Source organism: Cynocephalus volans, chromosome 11 (genome assembly GCF_027409185.1).
Source record: "Cynocephalus volans isolate mCynVol1 chromosome 11, mCynVol1.pri, whole genome shotgun sequence".
NCBI lineage: Eukaryota > Metazoa > Chordata > Mammalia > Dermoptera > Cynocephalidae > Cynocephalus > Cynocephalus volans.
In genome coordinates, this window is record NC_084470.1 from 62,348,868 (window position 1) to 62,367,901 (window position 19,034).

The 19,034-nt window shown below is 36.7% G+C and overlaps 1 protein-coding gene across 20 annotated transcripts in view; it reads right to left on the reverse strand.

Annotated features, from left to right (window-relative positions):
• PBRM1 (polybromo 1) overlaps positions 1 to 19,034 on the reverse strand; it is a 113,613-nt gene that overhangs the window by 20,430 nt on the left and 74,149 nt on the right. For 15 of the 20 annotated variants that reach the window (XM_063115401.1, XM_063115419.1, XM_063115405.1 and 12 more), the window contains 5 exons: positions 16,360 to 16,545; positions 15,230 to 15,387; positions 14,116 to 14,379; positions 9,492 to 9,637; positions 7,337 to 7,494 (listed from right to left, as the gene is read on the reverse strand). In XM_063115401.1, coding sequence (XP_062971471.1) covers positions 7,337 to 7,494; positions 9,492 to 9,637; positions 14,116 to 14,379; positions 15,230 to 15,387; positions 16,360 to 16,545 — 912 coding nt within the window. The remainder of the gene's footprint in view (positions 1 to 7,336; positions 7,495 to 9,491; positions 9,638 to 14,115; positions 14,380 to 15,229; positions 15,388 to 16,359; positions 16,546 to 19,034) is intronic. The other 5 variants (XM_063115410.1, XM_063115416.1, XM_063115408.1 and 2 more) reach the window with 1 other exon arrangement.

Sequence of the window (19,034 nt, forward strand, 5' to 3'; positions counted from 1 at the left end):
TGAGTCTTCTGGCTATAAACATGATGGATCACTTTAATTTGTTTAGGTCTTCTTTAATTTCTCTCAATTTTCTTATGGTTGTATGTGTATGTATCTGTGTAGGTAACTTATACATCTTTTTAAAGATTTATTCTTAGGTATTAAATATAAAAGTTACATTTATTTAATTTTCTAATTGCTTATAGAATTGTATATTAGAAAAAGTGTATACAGAAATATAAATATCTTGATATTTTCAGATAATAATTGATTATTTGAATACCTCTTGGATTTCCTACAAACCTAATAATGTCTTTAAAAACAAACCCAACCCTTTTATTTTTTCTTTCAAATCTTTTTTTTTTTTTTTGGTGGCTGGCCAGTATGGGGATCCGAACCGTTGATCTTGGTGTTATAACACCTTAACACCCTGCTCTAACCAACTGAGCTAACTGGCCAGCTCTCCTTTCAAATCTTTAAACCTTTTATTTTTCTTTCTCTACTGAGGACAGTTTTTCAATTAATGAAGCATTAAAGAAAACAAAACAACTACTGTGAAGGAAATAGAACCTGCAAATAAATTAGGAATTGGCATGTTTCAGGAGCCCAGGTTCCTAGAAATTTTATGATCCAAGTGGCTAAGGGTAGAGGCACTACTGTCTCCTAGGTGTTGCCACTTTTTTTTTTTTCTTTTTTTCCTTTTTTGGTGCTGGCCAGTCACATTCATTTTCAAAGCAAATTCTCTGTGGCCATTTGATTACTATTTAAGTCATTGAAGACAGCTCTCTGACAGAATCAAACAAAGAGCATATGCATAACAGTTAGGAAAACAGGACTGTCTCCTGAGTGAAATATGCCCACTGGGTCTCTATATCACAGAAGATGAAAAAATGAAACCTCATCTAATGATCTTCAAAACTTCTGTTTCAGAGAAACAAAAAAGTACAAAAATAAGATTTACAGTCAACGGTGTATAGAGTTAACACAATGAAATGATAAATTCTCTAAACAATCAATCCTCTAAATCTATGTAACAAACCCCTTTTCTTTGGGGATTGGGGAATATTGAATTCCACAGGCTGGGCTGAAGTCCCACTTTGTGACCACCAAATGCATTTTCTTTTAGGGTTTATCTCAAGATGAAATAACCACTAATCTCACTGTACATCTGTTGTTCTTCCTCATATTGCTGGCACCTCCTTTCATTCTCAAAAGTGTCCAGGCTGTTTAAAAACCAACTGATGATCCAAACACCAGCACAAGAGAGGAAGTGAAAAAACCTAGGTTTCAGTTCTGGTCCACTAACTTGGGCAGTAACCTCATCTTTCTGAGAATATCAGTATCTTTCTTACAGGTTCATGTTGAGAATTAAATGATATCCTGGATATAAAACTGGTTTGTAAACTGTAGAGAACAACACATTCTAGTAGGCATCTTTAGAAAGTAATTGTTCTATGTGACGTCAGTGAAAATGGTAGAGTACAGAGCTCCAAGGACTATTCTTTCATAGAAACACTGAGAAAAGCCAGCAAAAACTGTCAGAATCAACTTTATCAGACCTGGAAAACAGTCAAAGGTTTACAGCAACAAAGAGAACACTTAATTAAGAAAAAACGTGACTGGCCTGGCAGGAAAGCTTTGTGGTATTTTAACTTACCCTCACCCCCCCCCCCCCCCACTTTCTGACTAAGTGGCAGTCTTGAAGATGGCAGCCTGCATTCCTGGTGTGAGTTTCTGGAGCTGGGGGAAGCAGAGCAATCCTTGTTTGCAAAGAATTGTGGATGTCTGTTTTGACCTGTTGGGTGGCCTCCTAATGGACTAAAGCAAAGTGCTTGCCTTTATTTTGCCTAACTTGGAATTCGCTCAGGGTAGAGAAGTGGCTAAGGTACTTCTGTTGAAAACATTTTGTCTTAGTCTGCTCGTGCTGCTATAACAGAATACCACAGACCAGATAATTTATAAAGAACAGAAATTTATTTTCTCACAGTTCTGGAGGCTGGAAATGGCAGATCAAAGTGCTGGCATCTGATGAGGGCCTTCTTGCTAAGTCATCACACAGCAAAAGGCAGAAAGGCAAGAGCATAAGGGAGAGAGAACCCACTTCCATGAGCCCTTTTTATAACACCATTAATATGAGGGTAGAGCCCTCATGACCTAAATGCCTCCTAAAAGGCCCCAATCCTCAACACTGTTGCACTGGGAATTGTTTTAACCTATGGATTTTAGAGAAGACACATTCAAACCATAGCATCCCACCCCTAGCCCCACAAAACTCATGTCTTTTTCACATGCAAAATATATTCATTCCATCTCGATAGCCCCCAAAATCTTAATTCATTCCAGCATCAACTTAAAAGTCCAAAGTCCAGAGTCTCATCTAAATCAGATATGGGTGAGACTCAAGGCATGATTCATTCTGAAGCAAATTCCCCCCCAGCTATGAGCCTATGAAATTAAAACAAGTTACATGTTTCCAAAATACAATAGTTGGACAGAAATAGGATCGACACTTCTATTCCAAAAGGGAGAAATAGGCAAGAAGTAATGAGTAACAGGTCCCAAGCAAGTCCAAAACTCAACAGTGAACAACACTAAATCCTAAGGCTTGAGAATAATTTTTTTTTTTTTACTCCATGGCCTGCCTTCCAGACACTGGGGAGAGGGTTGGGCTTCCAAGGCCTCAGGCAGTCCTGCCCCAATGGCTTTGCTCAGCTCAACCCATACAGCAGTTCTCATGGGTTGGAGTCTTGTGCCTGCAGCTCTCTAAGGCTGGTGATACACACTGGTGGCTGTACAGTTCTGCAGACTCAGGGGAAGCCCCATTCCCATGGCTCCACTAGGCATTGCCCTAATGGGGGCTCTCTGTAGCACCCTTTGAAATGTAGGTGGGGCTAGACATGCCTCCACAGCTTGTGTGTTCTGTACATGAACAGAATTAGTACCATAGAGATGACGCAAAGATTTATGGGTTGTACCTTCTGGAACAGTGGTCAGAGCCATACCAGGACCATCTTGAGTCTCTTGCTGGGGTGGCCTAGGGGCACTGAGCCAGAATGCAGGGAGCAGAGACATCAGGTAGCCTGGGCAGTGAGCCCTGCCTCCCTCATAAAACCTTTCTGCCTTTAAGGCCCTGATGCTCTGGGCATGTGATGGGAGGGGGAGCACTAAAGATCTCTAAAATGCCATTGGGGTTATTCTCCCATGTCTTGAATAGCACTTGGTTTCCTTCTATCCATACTATTCTCTTTATGAAACAGTCACTTGGCTACACCCTTGGTTTTTCTCCTAAACGTGATTTTTCATTCTTTACATGGACAGGCTGGGGGTTTTCCAAATTTTTATGTTCTGCTTCCCTTTTAACTATAAATGTCATCTTTAAATCACTTCTTTCTTCTCATATTTGACTATAAGCAGTTAAGAGAAGCCATGCAGCATTCTGAATGCTTTGCTGCTTAGAGATTTCTTCTGCCAGATATCCTAGTTCATTGCTCTTAAATTCTGCCTTCCGTAAAGCCCTTAGTCATGAACATAATTCAGCCAAATTCTTTGCCACTTTATAACAAGAATGGCCTTTGCTCCAGTGTCCAATAACTTGTTCATCATTTTTGTCTCAAATATCATCAGAATTGCCCTTACCATCTGTATTTCATTTATTCATTTATTTATTTATTTTGCACTTGGCTGGTATGGGCATCCAAACCCTTGACCTTGGTGTTATAACACCTTGCTCTGACCAACTGAGCTAACTGGTCAGCCCTTTACCATCCATATTTCTACCAACATTCTGACCATGACCACTTAGGTAATCTCTAAGAAGTTTCAGACTTTCCCTATAGCTCTCTTCTTCTGAGCCCTCACCAAAATTGCCCTTAATGCTCTCTCTGTTCATGAAAACCTAAGCTTTTTCTAGCCTGCTCCTCCAAATTCGACAGCCTCTATCTACCCATTACCCAGTTCCAAAGTCACTTCCACATTTCAGGTGTTTGTTACAGCAACACCTCATTTCTCTGGTACCAATTTTCTATCTTAGTCTATTTGTACTGCTATAACAAAATACCACAGATTGAGGTATTTATAAAGAACAGAAATTTATTTCTCACAGTTCTGGAGGCTGGGAAGTCCAAGATCAAGGTGCTGGCATCTGGTGAGGGCCTTCTTGCTGCATCATCACATGGTGGAAGGCAGAAGGGTAAGAGCACAAAAGAGAGCAAACCCACTTCTGCGTGCCCTTTTTATAACAGCATTCATCTATTCATGAGGGTGGGTGGAGTCCTCATGAGGTAAACATCTCCCCAAAAGCCCCACCTCCCAACACTGTTGCAATGAGGATAAGTTTCAACCTATGAATTTTGGAGGGGACACAAACATTCAAACCATAGCACATTTAAAAGCAAATACACCAGCTGTTACCAGCTGGGGCAAAGGATATAAGATGGTGCAAACAGTAAATATGCCAGAAAGCCTGGAAGAAAACAGAAGGATTGAGATGCTTTGGGGAATAAGGATTTGAAAAGTTTCCATATATTCCTGGAAACCTACAAGGCCATGCACATGCCAACAGTAGGGTGCATGCCCAGAAAAGACCTGAGAAGGCCATAAACTCTGGCTGACTTTCAAGCTCTGCGCAAGCAGGAAGTAAAGGCAAAGGCAGAGTTGTAAACTGCATGGCTGAATGTTGAAGGTGTGCTCCAACATACATAGAGAACCCAGATGAAATGACTGGGAGGTTTTTTGGTTTTGGTTTCAGCCATTTTAGAAACATCTGACCACTACACTAATAAAACAGAGACTTCGGTAACCACACATAGCTGACCACTAAGCTAACAGAACACAGACTTCAGTGACCACACATGACAAAAATACAATCTTCAAAAAGCAGCTTAGAAAAGTCACTGAACAAACAGCTACAACCCATAACAAGCAGTAACAAAAGCCTGAAAAGGAGAGAGAATATAATTTCCAGAGTTATCATATTATAATATTCACAATGTCCAGTTTTCAACAAAAAATTACAAGGCATGCAAAGAAACAAGTATTGCTTATTCATAGGAAAGAAAGAATTTAATAGAAACTGTTCCTGAGGAAGCCCAGACAATGAACTTACGAAACAAAAACTTATCAACTGTCTTAAATATATTCAAAGAACTAAAGGAAACCACAGATAAAGAACCAAAAGAAATCAGAATGAAGTCTCACCAGATAGAGAATATTAATAAAGAGGCAGAAATTATAAAAACTAAATAGAAATTCTGTATTGAAAAGTACAATAACTGAAATGAAAAATTTATTAGAGGGGTTTAACAGAAGATTTAAGCAGGCAGAAAAATCAGTGTTATGAAGATAGGTCAGTTGAAATTATCCAGCCTGAGGAGAAGAAAAAAAGAATGAAGAAAAATGAAAAGTATAAGAGATCTGTGAGACACCATCAAGTGTACCAACATAGGTATAATGGCAGTCCCAGAAGGAGAAGAGAGAAAGAGGTAGAAAGAATATTTGAAGACATAATGGCCAAAAACCTCTCAAATTTGATGAAAGACATGAAAGAAAGAAAACGGTCAACTGAGAATTCTATATCTAGCAAAACTATCCTACAAAAATGAAGGAAAAATAAGACATTTCCAGACAACAAAAGATAAGGGAGTTTGTTACCACCAGACCTGCTCCATAAGAACTTCTAAAGATAGTCCTTCAGGCTGAAATGAAAGGACATTAAACAATAACTTGAACCTATACAAAGAAATAAAAAACACCAATAGAGGTAACCACATATGCATAAATAAAAAAGCCAGTATTACTGTAGTTTAGGTAACTTCTCTCTTTTTTCCTATATGATTTAAAAGACTAATGCATAAAAATCTGTTGATGGGCACACAAATGTGACACCACCACCACAGAGGGGGAGGAATGGAGCTGTATAGGAGCAGAGTTCTTATATATTATTGAAACTAAGTCAGTATTGATTCAAACTAGATGGTCATAAATTTAAGATGTTAATTGTAATCCTCAGGGTAACCACTAACTAACTAAAAAAAACAATAAACAAATAAACAATATGGTTGCCCTAACCAAAGAAGATTGCAGTCCCACCTTTGTTATGCTCCTTTTGGGTCTGCTGGCTGGGTTTACACCAGGAAGTGAGGCTCTGGGGGCACAACCTAAAACGAAGACATTTTCTGCTACAGAGACTCTAGAAGGATTTAATAACTTTACTGCTCTTTGTTCTCTCTCCCCAGGGAGGGAAGGGGAAAATGTGTTGAATTATCAGCTGTTTAGACACTTTTACCATGTCCAATTCTGAAATTCAAAGCAACAAAAACAACCTAGTAAACATTAAAGTAATCAAAGTCCAAGTATAAAATACTTTTTAATCTGCAAATTTCTTTTTGGTTGTGAGCATGGTGGCTTCTTTAAAACCACGAGCAATCAATGTAAAGCCTGTGACTAGTAACCTTTTAGAAAATCATTCCAAAAGATGTAGAGAATAGCTGGCATGAGTTAAGCAACAGTTTACTTAGGGCCAGAAGAAACAAAGTAGCTGAAAATAATGCTGGTATACAATGCATACAACTAGATCAAAGAAACAGAATGCCACCGTGAACGCTCAGTAGGATGACAGAACAGAAACTAAAACATGAATCTGGAATGGGGACAATACCATTACCAGGGTTACGAGTCCAACAGAGACTGTAAGTCTTTTGATTGCTCTCCCTGTTTCCTACCTTTGTACAACATATTCTTCATACAGTAGCTGCAGTGATTCCTCTAATGTGCATGTCAGTTCACACCACCACTCTGCTCAAACCCCTTCCAGGATTTCCTATCCACTCCAAATTTAATCTCTGTACTGACTTTAAGGCCTATCATGACTGGGTGTCCTCAGAGTGCTCATCACCTACATGCCCCTGCCCTGCTCCAGCCACCTAGCTTCCTTACTGTGTCCTGATCATGCCCAGATACTCTGCCTTAAGCTTTGCATTTTGCATTTGCTGTGCCTAAAAGGGAGTAAAACTTCAGATATTCAAATGGTTTTCTTCCTCACTTTCTTCAGGGCTCTACTCACAGCCACCTATCAGAAAGGCTTTTGCTGACCATAGGACCTCACCTCAACACTACTTTCTATCCTCTCACTTTGCTTTATTTTCATTCATAGTCCTAATTACCGCCTGATATTTTATATATTTATTTTAAAATTTACTGACTCCCAACCTCTGCCCCAGTGGAAGTCTTTAAGACAGAAGAGAGTTTGACTTGTTCACTGCTGTATATCTAACACCTAGAACAATGCCTAACACAGAAGTAATATTCAATAAATTTTTATGGAATGAATGTGATTAAATGAAAAAGCATAAATACCTACCCAGAATACACGTCATGGGGCAGGTTTCTTCCAGATTACTCAGAAACACTTCTTTTTTGTAGAACATTTTTGTAGGCTCATGCTCTGTTTCTTCTGGGTGAATGAAGATAGGGCCATAAAAATATGCAGCTCCATCTCGGACCCATACTTTTTCAATTCTTGGGGGAAAAAATAGAGAAATTACATTAAAATAGTTTCATACTTGAAAAATTAATAAAAATTCCAGTAACCAAAAGCTTAAAAGATAATTTTTGGCTACTTGTCTGAGGGAAAAAATACTTTAACATAACAACAAAGTACATAACTTAGTAGTTTTATCTGACTCCCAGGTTTCCTTCCTGAGATGCTTATGATGAAAACAGAACTAAGCATCTGTCGTTGGACTTGTGGGCCAAATAAAGACACAAAACATCAACATTTGGGGTGAGATCACATGAGTGGCAGATATTCCTTTAAGATAGTAGTTCATTACTTTTTTGAAGGTCAAGATTTAGCACCCTTTCACCCCTTGAGAATCTGATTAAAGCCAGATACCATCTCTCCAGAAAGAAAATCTAACTTCTGGTTGCTATGTGCCAGATACTATATTACTCCTCACAATCAGCCCATAAAATTGTTACTATTACTGTCCATTATTCCCGCAGTTCCTGATATGAAGCAGCACCCTCATCTCAGTTAATCATAACTCCACCGTACCAGTTCCTCAGACCAACACACAGCAGTCACCTTGACTTCTCTCTCTCTCTGACCCACATCTCATTTATCAGGAATATTATTAACTCAACCTTTAAAATAGTATCCTTTATAATCACCCGGGTCTGAGCCACCATCATTCTTGCCTGAATTATTCCAACAGTATCCTAACAAATCATCTTGCTTCTAACCTTGATTCTTTACAGTCTATTCTCAATAACCAGTAGGCAGAACAATCCTAATAAGATCTCAGTCAAATGTCACTTCTGTGCTTGAAACAATCCAATGGCACTCCATTTAACTCAGTAAAAGCCCAAGTCCCTATAATGGTCCCTGAGGCCCTACATGATTTGAACCCTACCCCATGGCCCTCCCTCATCCTCTACCTAACTCATGAATGGCTTGCTCCCCTAGTAACAAACTCTGCTGGTTTGAACAGCCCTGACATGCTTCTCTCTTAGGCCTTTATATACTGGCCATACCTCTGTCTGGAAGGCTGTCTCCCTGGACTAAGAATATTTGTTTGTTTTATTCACTAATGTATCCTCAGAGCCTGGCAAATAGCAGGTGTAATAAATGCTTATTGAATGATGAACAAATACAATGAGGAAACTAAAGCCCAGAGAGGTAAGTCATTTGCCTAAGGACATGTAACTAGCAAAGCTAGAACTTAGACCAAGATCTCCTGGAACCAACTACTATTATTAACCACTCTCCCTTATTGCCAATCCTGTACCAGACTCCTTCACTGCCATTTCTGCCATCCAACCATACTTCCATCCTTTCATCAATCTACTTGTTCATCAAATTTCTGAACCTCTACTATGTTTTATGCACTATAATTTGAGCAGGGGATACAAAGGTGAGCAAAAAGAGAGAGTTCCTCCTCTCAGGGCATTTGGAAACTCAGGGTATGGACACTGGACAACAATATAATAAACACCAACATGTGATATGTACTCTAAGGAGAAGGAAATATGTGGTACTCTGAGAGTGTATAACAGGGAGACTCAAACAGGGAAACTCAACCCAGTCTGCAGAGGACAGAAATGGCCTCCTGAATAAAGCACCATTTCAGGGGCTGACTGGTTAGCTTAGTTGTTTGGAGCATAGTGCTGATAACACCAAGGTCCAGGGTTTGATCCCTGTATCAGCTAGTCGCCCAAAAAAAAAAAGGAAGTGCCATTGAAAATTTAAGCTAAAGGAGTTTATCATATGAAGTGGGCAGGAAGATTTCTGAACTGGGAGTTCAGTAAATGGTGGAAGAAGAAAAAGAAAGTACCTATGGGAGGAATTTAAAGAACTGTGGATAGAAGAAAAAGGAGGAGAAGTGTGGTATGAGAGGAAGCTGGAGAAGTTGCCAGGGGAGAGATGTTTGTCTTCATCCCAAGAGTGATGAATTTCTACTGGTCCCAAAACTCTCAGATGCAACCTTATCTTCCTCTTCTTCAAAGATACTCACCTGCCCACCCGAGGGCGCACCAGGCCATGAGACTTAATGAAGACACAGTCGCCAACCTTCAGCCACATGTCATTGTAATGGAGCTGCTCAAAGTAGTGGCAACCTGGTTCACCATTGGACATTTCTACAGGGACATCTTCTTTTTCCTGTGGTAAAGGAAACCGGTTAAAGAAAGGCAGCAATCAAGGAGTAGTGAGAAGGTAAGACAGGAAAGCAGATTTTCCTTTGTATTAACTTTAAAAACAACCATAAATAGAAGCTTTGATGAAGGTTAGGAAACCAAAAAATTAGGGTGAAATCAAACTTAAGCTCTATCAAGTATTACATCTGTTTTAAATTTCTAGTTAATTTTCATGTAATAATGTTATTCCCGTAGCCTTTAGAAAAAAAGAAAAAATCCTGGAGTGGCTTATCAGCATTTAGAAGCAGACTTATTCATGCATTATCATAGAGTACAAGGAGCAAATTCTACACAAGCTTCCTCTTTACCACATTTATTGAGCTCCTTTAATTTCTTAACAATTGACAGATATAAAATTTTTATTATTTTAATTTATTACAACATGGAAGGGAATAGCATAGCTTCTGAGATATAAACCACACTGTTTTTAAGTAAATTACAGAGTCTGTCACCTATTAGCTGCTGTGACACTGGGCAAATTACTGACTGACCTTTTGTGCCTTAGTTTCTTCATTTATAAAATGAAGATAATGATAGTATGCCCATCAGATGGGGTTGTGAGAAAGCTTATATGACATAATCCATGCTGAAGTACTTAGAACAATGCCTGACTCATGAAAAACACTTAAACATTCACTATCATTGCTGTTGTTTTATAGTCCTGGCTAAAAAAGGAAAAAGAAAAAAGATACTTCTGACTAACATAAAGAAGAACTATCATTTACTGAGAACCCAGCAGATAAATGGGCACAGGACTAGGTGTTTTAAATATAACTGCAAAACATATAAAAGCTAAGGAAACTCCAGAGCTTCAAATTTTCTACTGCATCTCCCTGTCTCTCTGATATTACAAACTTTACACTTAAAAATAAAATCTCCTTTAGGGTGTCTGAATAATTTAATTTTCTGATATTTATGACTTCAGATATAATACTGAAATGGCCTTCTTGGAAAATATTTAAGAATGAGGGAAGTCCCATATATATGCTGGGTGAAGGACACTAAAAGGAATGGAAGCTGTAAATAAAATAACTCTTGAAATTAAGAATATCTTTTTCTTTTAGGAATGGATTTTGTTCTAAAGTTATTCTTTAAAAAAGTTCCTGGAATGACTTGTCTTGGTCATGAAATATTAAAATAAAGATACAAGACTCAAAAAAACCCAAGTAACTCTTTTACAGAAAGGACCCTGGAGACTTATGAATACTAGACAACAAATCTAAGTTAATTCTCACGTTGGCTTCCACAGATATTCCTTCTTCTTTTAAAATTAATAATTCTATGATTCGCATAAACACTACTAAAATGTAAAGAGTATCAGTCCCTTTCTTTTGTAATACCGTTAGGACATTAAAATGGATGTTTTTTCCTAAGATGTTAAGAATTCAATTTTTTACAATTTTCTTATTAACAGTTTAAAAACGTTTTTTTTTTTTTTTTTTTGACTGGTAAGGGGATTGCAACCCTCAGCACGGTGTTGTCTGCACCACGCTCAGCCAGTGAGCACACCAGCCATCCCTACATAGGATCCGAACCCGAGGCCTCGGCACTACCAGCGCCACACTCTCCCGAGTAAGCCACGGGGCCGGCCCTAAAAACATTTATCTTTCTTGATTTTATACAAGCAGTATATTTTTTGGAAATAATTCAAACAAACATTAGAGCATGTAAATCTTAATAAATGAAAGTCTTCTGTGATCCAACTCCAAAAATAATCACTCCAGTTTAGTATAATGTTCTGTGTTGTTTTCACATTCATATATGTAAACATACTTTTGATTTTTTTAAAGACTGCAGCACCAGGTATTCTCAGGTAGAATCCCATCCACATACTAACCAGGCCTGATCCTGCTTAGTTTCTCAAATCAGACATGATCGGGTACATTCAGGGTGGTATGTCTGTAGTATTTTGTTTTTTTGAACAATTATGAGACCACATCCCATTCCTTAACCTGTTAGTAATTAACTTGTCTTTTTCCCTCACATGTTGAAAATTTTCAGTATTACTATACATACAGATCTACATTATTCCTTTCATTGGCTGCACAGTATTGCATTACATGGATGTGTGATACCTTATTCAGTTTCTATTTCTGGGCATTTGGGTTGAGCCTAGGGTTTTGCTTTTATAAACAACACTGATGTCACCCCTTTTAGAAAATTCTTTGGAGCACCTGCTTGAATACTACCATTGGAACACATACCTCACTATCAAACTGCTGGGTCAAAGGAAATGGAATGCCACCAACAGGAAATGAGAGTGTGTGATACTCCCAGCCTGCATGTATTATCAGTATTTTGAATTCCTGCCAACCTGTTAGGCATTTTTAAACTATTAGGTTAACTAACACATAGTCTTATGCTTTTTTGGTTGCCTTCCTTCTGTGAATTACCTATTTGGCCATTTTTGTAGTGCTACGTTTTTTGCCCATTTTTCCAGTGCTACTTTTTTTCCTAGACTACAAAGAACTCTTTGTATATTAGAACAGTCTTTAGACTGTTTCATTAGCCTGACTGATATTTTCAATTATAAATCAATAAAATGATCACTGTTTTTTCTTTTACGGCTACTGGGTTTTGTATCATGCACAGAAAAGCCTCCTCCATTGCAAGCTTACGAATAAAACAAAAATTATAGGTAAATAACAAGTGTACTTATGCTAGCAACTAGCACTCTCACGGTTTCATTTTTCATGTTTACATCTCACTTGTTTTGGAATAGAGAGTAAGGGAGACTGCAGGTGTTTTTTTTCCAAATGGTTACCAGTTTCTCCAATATTGTTTGATTCCATGCTCTCTCTGCTGATTTAAAATGCCACCTTTATATTCACTAACCATTTATTCTTAGATTTAATTGTGAAAAGCCCATTCCTTCCACTGAGTGGTCGTGAGCTAGTACCTCAATTATTTTTTCTTAATTGTAGTTTTATAAAATGTAATAGTATCTGGCAAGGCAAAGCTCTCTCTTCCTCTTTTTTTCCCTTCTCTTCTAGTGACTATTGCATATTTATTCTTTCATAAGAATGCTAGAATAATTTTGTCAAGTTCCAAAACCAATTTATGTAAGTCTTTTATGTCTGTCAATAGACTGACTTTTTCTTCCTAGAGATTCTGTATATTCCTTGTTAAGATAATATCTTAATGTATTTTGCTGTTAATGTGGATTAGACACTTTCTTAAGATTTTTCTAACAGTTGCTAATGTATCCAACGCTTTCACTTTACTTTCAAAAGTCTTACAAATTATTGTTGCATTTACAGAAAAATTCTATTAATTTACATATGGATTTTGAAATTTCTACTTGCTGAATTCTGTTTCCAAAAGCTTTTCTATGAATATCCACCCATAAAAAAAAAAAAGTTGCTTCTAATTACTGTCAATACTTTTACTGCTTTTGTTTATCTAACTGCATTGGCTACTTTTAGAAAAATATTAGGCAATGGTGGTACAGCAAGGACCTTTGTCCAGTGTATAACTTTAAAAGGGAATTTGTTTTATAAGCTTTAGTCTTAAGACATGAATATAATTTTTAAAAAATCACACTGAGTAAATATATACCTAAAGATTTCTAAAAAGTCAAAATGGCTATTGTACTTTACCAAATAATTTCTCCTTTGATCTATTAATATAAGGAAATGGAAAGATTTTCCTGATTTTGAATAATCCTTGCATTTCTAGGATGAACTACCCCCCTCCTTGGTCATGTGGTTCTTAAAGAACTAATTTAATTTCACTTATAAAAATGCTTTTTTCCCCCAAGTAATTTTTGCATCAATATTCATAAACAAGACAGGGGTAGGTATAGTTTTTTGTTTTCATTTTGTCAGGTTGTGAAATTAGGATTATTCTGGCTTTGTAAAATAAACTGCGAATTTTTTTTGTTCTCCATGCCCTAAAATAGTTTAAATGGCATAATAATTATAGGTACCCTGAAGTGTTAAAAAAAAGTTCACTTATCTGACCTCAATATTCTTTGGGGTTAGCTCTTTGACACTTTTTTCAATTTCTTTATGTTGTTGTCCACTTATGTGTTATATCTCTTCTTGATTCCATTTTGGTAACTTGTAACATCCTAGAAAATTATTCATTTTATTTGGGTTTTCAAATTTATTAGCAGAAATGTATAGTCTTTCAATTTCTTCCACATTTTATGTGTCTGAGATTAACTGCTTTCTTTTTCCTTTATTAGAAAAGTTGGTAGTTTACCTCATTGGACTTGTCAAAGAACTAGCTCTTGGATTTACATTTAACTTCTACTTTTCAATTCTGTTTTCTAAGTATTAATTTCTTTTTTTCCTTTATAGTTTCCTTCTTTCTGTTTGGTTAATGTTTTATATGGTTGCTCTTTTTCTAACTCTGAGTCTGAATACTTTATTCATGTATTCTCTGAAATAGACATTTTGAGATATAAAATTCTTTTCTATGTAGCTATTATCTACATACCTTTTCCAAGTTAAAACTGTCTTCAGCTCGACTGTCCTCTGAGTTGTCGGTATTCTTCTCATCATCCCCTTTATCTGCATTTGCAAATACAGATGCCACCCGGACTACAGGTAGGGGCACTTCTCGAGGGACAAACCTAACTGAGCTGATGGGCATGGTCCACAGTTTAATTTTCTTAAAAGATTTGGTTTTGGCAGAATACCGTGATTCACAAACAAAAACATCCTCATCTCGAAAGTTTTCTGGGCATAATTTAAAGTATTCCTGAGGGGCATAAGAAGAAAACTAGTTAGGTGAGTTTACTGAAAAACAGTCAACCAAAAAAACAAAGCAAATACAAACCATCTAACTGTTAAGACTTTCTGGCAGCTAAGAATAAATGGTAAATGGCTAGAGATCTAGGAGTATTTCCTTGACTACAAAATGGACTTTTATTTACTTTTTTACAGAATGGACTTATTAAATACACACCCTTTAACTAATAAACATGAATAGTTCCATTTAGCTTACTAAGTGCCTTCTAAAAATATATTAATATTTCATGTGGCTATAATGTTCCTTAAAGCTTTGGACAGGGCTCATGTGCCTTTATCAGACAGATACACAAAAGTACATCTTATTACCTAAAAAACAATATGAAAATTTATAATGATTGTCTTTCAGAAAACATCATTCTTAAAAATTAGCCTGGCAATATAAAAAATTTAAGAGAATTACATATAGCTAAATAGTGTAGGTGGCAAATGGTCTTTTACAACCATGTTCAGGTTAATTTCTTCCCAAATCTTTACATATAGCTATATAAACAGCTGAAACAAACAAACAGCTTAAAACAGAGTTCCTAATTTTGTAAGTATTGATTTTTGTGTTGTAGAATATTATTCCCAGGGAATGACTGATACTTTGGAAACTAATGAGTTTCTTTTCTTTTTTTTTTTTTTTTTTTAAAAGATGACCGGTAAGGGGATCTTAACCCTTGACTTGGTGTTGTGAGCACCACGCTCAGCCAGTGAGCGAACCGTATATGGGATCCGAACCCGGGGCCTTGGTGTTCTCAGCACCACACTCTCCCGAGTGAGCCACGGGCCGGCCCGGAAACTAATGAGTTTCTTACCTTGACAAACATGACTACACATTTGCCTAGAATTTTACTAACAGGAACTTTATTGTAATAGTCACTCTTAAAAACTTCTTTTTCCAGAAATTTTCGTGTAGCCAGGTGGAATGTTTCATTTGGCCGATAAAACCAACAGCCATACAACCATTTTTCACCTCAAAAACAGAGAAAGAGAGAGAAAAAAGTAATCATCATTAACAGAAACCATACATATATTCCTTGCAAAATTAGGAAATGCTCCATCAAGCTATTCTGCCATAATCGTAACCTAGCAGTTTCTTAATATAATTATCTTACAAGACATAATACTTAAAAATAATGAAGTACTGTGACGCCTAAGAAGTATTCCTTTTCTCCTCATATTATTTATTTTTTTATTTTTATTTATTTTTTTAATTCATCAATATACAATGTAGTTGATTTTCATTCCCCTCATATTAAAAGAGGTATAATGTACAGAATGGGGAAGGTGATGAGATCTACTCTGCTCTGCTCTGGTCAGTATACCCCTTGAGCTGTGTGCTTTAGTAAAGATATAGATATACTGAAGGACATGTTTGGCATTCAGGTGAAGGAAACCAAGTGTATTTCACACGATGGGCAGCTGAAAAAACTGATTACCTAGGTCACATTTCCACCTGCTTTTGGCTTCATTAACTTCTACTCATTCTCCATGTCTCAACTCAAAGGCAACTGTTCTAGGAAGCCTTTTCAAAAACAAATTTTAAAACAAGGCACATGTCTCTCTATAATAATTTCTTTTTTTATTTGTGATCTCCTTTACTAAAGTAGTTTTGTCACTGTAAAAACACAAGCCTTTTGTTCTTCTGAATCTCTGCCATCCTACATAGAGTTTGGCTCAAACTATGCTTTTAATAAATATCAGTTGAATGAATGAATCTCAACTAGACTTCAAGAAGTTGTATTTCTTTTGTATGTATCTGCCCTAAAGCACTAGATCCTATGTTTTTCATAGGGTCGGTGCTTAATTATAATTATTGATACAACAGAACAACTATTGTTGGAAGGCACAAAATGTCTGAGTTAAATTTTTCTTCCCTGAGGAGCAAGCACAAATAAAATAGTCACATCTCACCAATCTGCCCTTCAATTTAAAACAAACTTACCAGCTGAATCTTCCCACAGTCTCTCAATACAGACTATATGTGGTTGTAGGTTGGCTTCTGCAGGCTCCACATAGACATAATCTCCAACATGATACATGCTGTTCTTAAAGCTGCAGTCTTGGCTATATGTGCGATGTAAGCCTGAGAGGCCTGTAGCACCCGAGGAATCTTCACTCTTTTCAGCTTCTTAGGCAGAAAAAAGAAAAGAAAAAGGTACTCGCTGAGGGGATGTTGGAATCAGACGTAGAATTCAAACAACACACATTAATACATTTAGTTCTTTTTTGTGACATTCAAAGGCAGGAGTCAGAAAAGTAGTATGATCTTCACATTCCCAACAGTCTCTACTTAGGACTGGCCTGTTGCCTCAGTTGGTTAGAGCATGTGTTGATAACACCAAGGTCAAGGGTTTGGATCCTGGTACCAGCTAGCCGCCGGGAAAAAAAAAATTGCCTTTTTGAATTCCAACTAATTACTATTAATTTAAATAAAGAAAGAAAGAAACAAAGGGTCTACAGAATAAAAACAATCACCTTAAAATATATGTTCATGTAGTCATTTTGAATAATACAGAAAAGCATGAAGAAAATAAGTCACTTATAAATCATGTAATCTAGAGATAATCTCTGATATATGTCCTCTCCGTCTTAATGCTTCTGAATTTTTTTTTCCTTACAATTATTACATGGACATGACATAATTAATGCAGTCCTAGAACTGAAGAAATACGAAATAGGTATATCATACAATATACTGTAACTTGACTTTGGTTATCAGTACCATGCTCAAACCAAGGGAGTTAAGTGGTTAGCCTAAGACTTTTTAATGTCCAGTACAAGCTATCATTTGAAATACCTTAGGTTTTTTTTTTTTTTTTTTTTTTTTTTGAGAATAAAGCTTTGCCAAAATCTTTATTTCCTTAGGATATTTCCCATTAATGGAACAGCTAGGAATAAGCATTTAAAGTGTTTTCTAAAATGCATCTTCCAAATTGATCTCCAAAAGGATATACCAATTTAAGTCCCTCACTGTTTGGATACAAATGGTATGTTTTTCTTTTTTTTTTTAATAGCATATTCATTGTTATACATCATACTTATTCTTTATGCCCCTTATACGATCTTTCCCCTTCTACCTACAAGTGGTATGTTTTTCTATTCCTTCTCTGATACTGGCATTATAACTTTTTTAAAAAAGTTTTGCCAATTTTGGTGAAAATGTCATCTAACAGTGATGAACTGAGTGAATCCCTGTGACATACATAACAGATCCACAAGATTCTCAATAATTTTATACCAGCAGAAACACTGTTAGCTGAACTGCAAGGGACAGAGAGAGTACAAAATGAAAGAATGCTGTCTGACCCACAAAATTCTAAAGATAGGAAACAGGCTGATAAAACTACTCAGTTGCAGACACATGCTACCTTTCATGAAAAAGTATGATTCAGGGGGCAAAGTGTTGAGCTGCAGAGGATTGTTCCCAGGCTCAGAAACCCAATGGAGTCTACCCAGCTGGATTTCAACATTATTTGGAATTGGTGACTCTTTCTTTCTTCCAGCTCTCCCTATTTGAGCAGCAAAATCTATTAACTGTTATCCTATGCGTGTCTCGTCACTGTATTTTAAGAGCAGAGAACTTTTTTTTAGTTTTACAGGTCCAAATACAGAGAGGAATGGTGTCCCAGGATGGATCATACCCAGGGCCACACCCATACACCTAGTTTAGACAATTTAGATGATGAGATTTGGGACTTTTGAGCTGATGATATTTAGCTGAGATTTGGGTGCTGCTGAAATAAATACTTAAAATATATGGAAGTATACTGGGCAGTGAGCACACACTAGGAGAATTTTGAGACACATGACAGATAATTCCTAGATTGCCTTGAATAGACTGTTAGCAGAAAACATGGACATTAAAGACATGCAGTTAAAGGCTCAGAAGGAAACAAGGGACACACTATTGGAAAGAGAAAGAAAGGGAATCCTTGTTATACACTGGTGGAAAACAGCAGAATTGTGTCCTGCAGTTATTTGGATTCTGGGTCTCCTGGGCTGATCTTCAACTTATTTTTTTGTTGTTGTTTCTGTTTGTTATTCTACTTCCTGAGAGATTTCCTCAACTTTATATTCTAATTTTTCTCTGAATGCTTCCGTTCTGCCATCATATTTTTTAAGAGCTTTATTGAGATATAATTCACACAATATTCATTGTTTAAAGTGTACAATTCAATGATTTTTGGTATACTACATTATTAGTTTTTTTAAATTGTGGTAAAATACATAACATGAAATTTGCCATTTTGACCATTTTTAAGTGTGCAATTCAGGGGCATTAATTACATTTAGTGTTGTGTAACCATAACCACTACCTACTTCAAAAACTTTTTCATTACTTCAAATAGAAACTCTGTAATCATTAAACAGTCACTCTATCCCTCTCCCCTGCCCTCCAGCCCCTAGTAACCTCTATTCTACTTTCTATCTCTATGAATTTGCCTATTCTAGATACTTCAAGCAAGTGGTATCATACAATATTTGTCCCTTTCTGTCTGGTTATTCCACTCAGCAAAATGTCTTCAAAGTTCATTATGTAGCATGTGTCAGTATTTCATTCCTTTTTATGTCTGAATAATATTCCTTTGTGTATGGGTATTCCATATTTTGTTTATC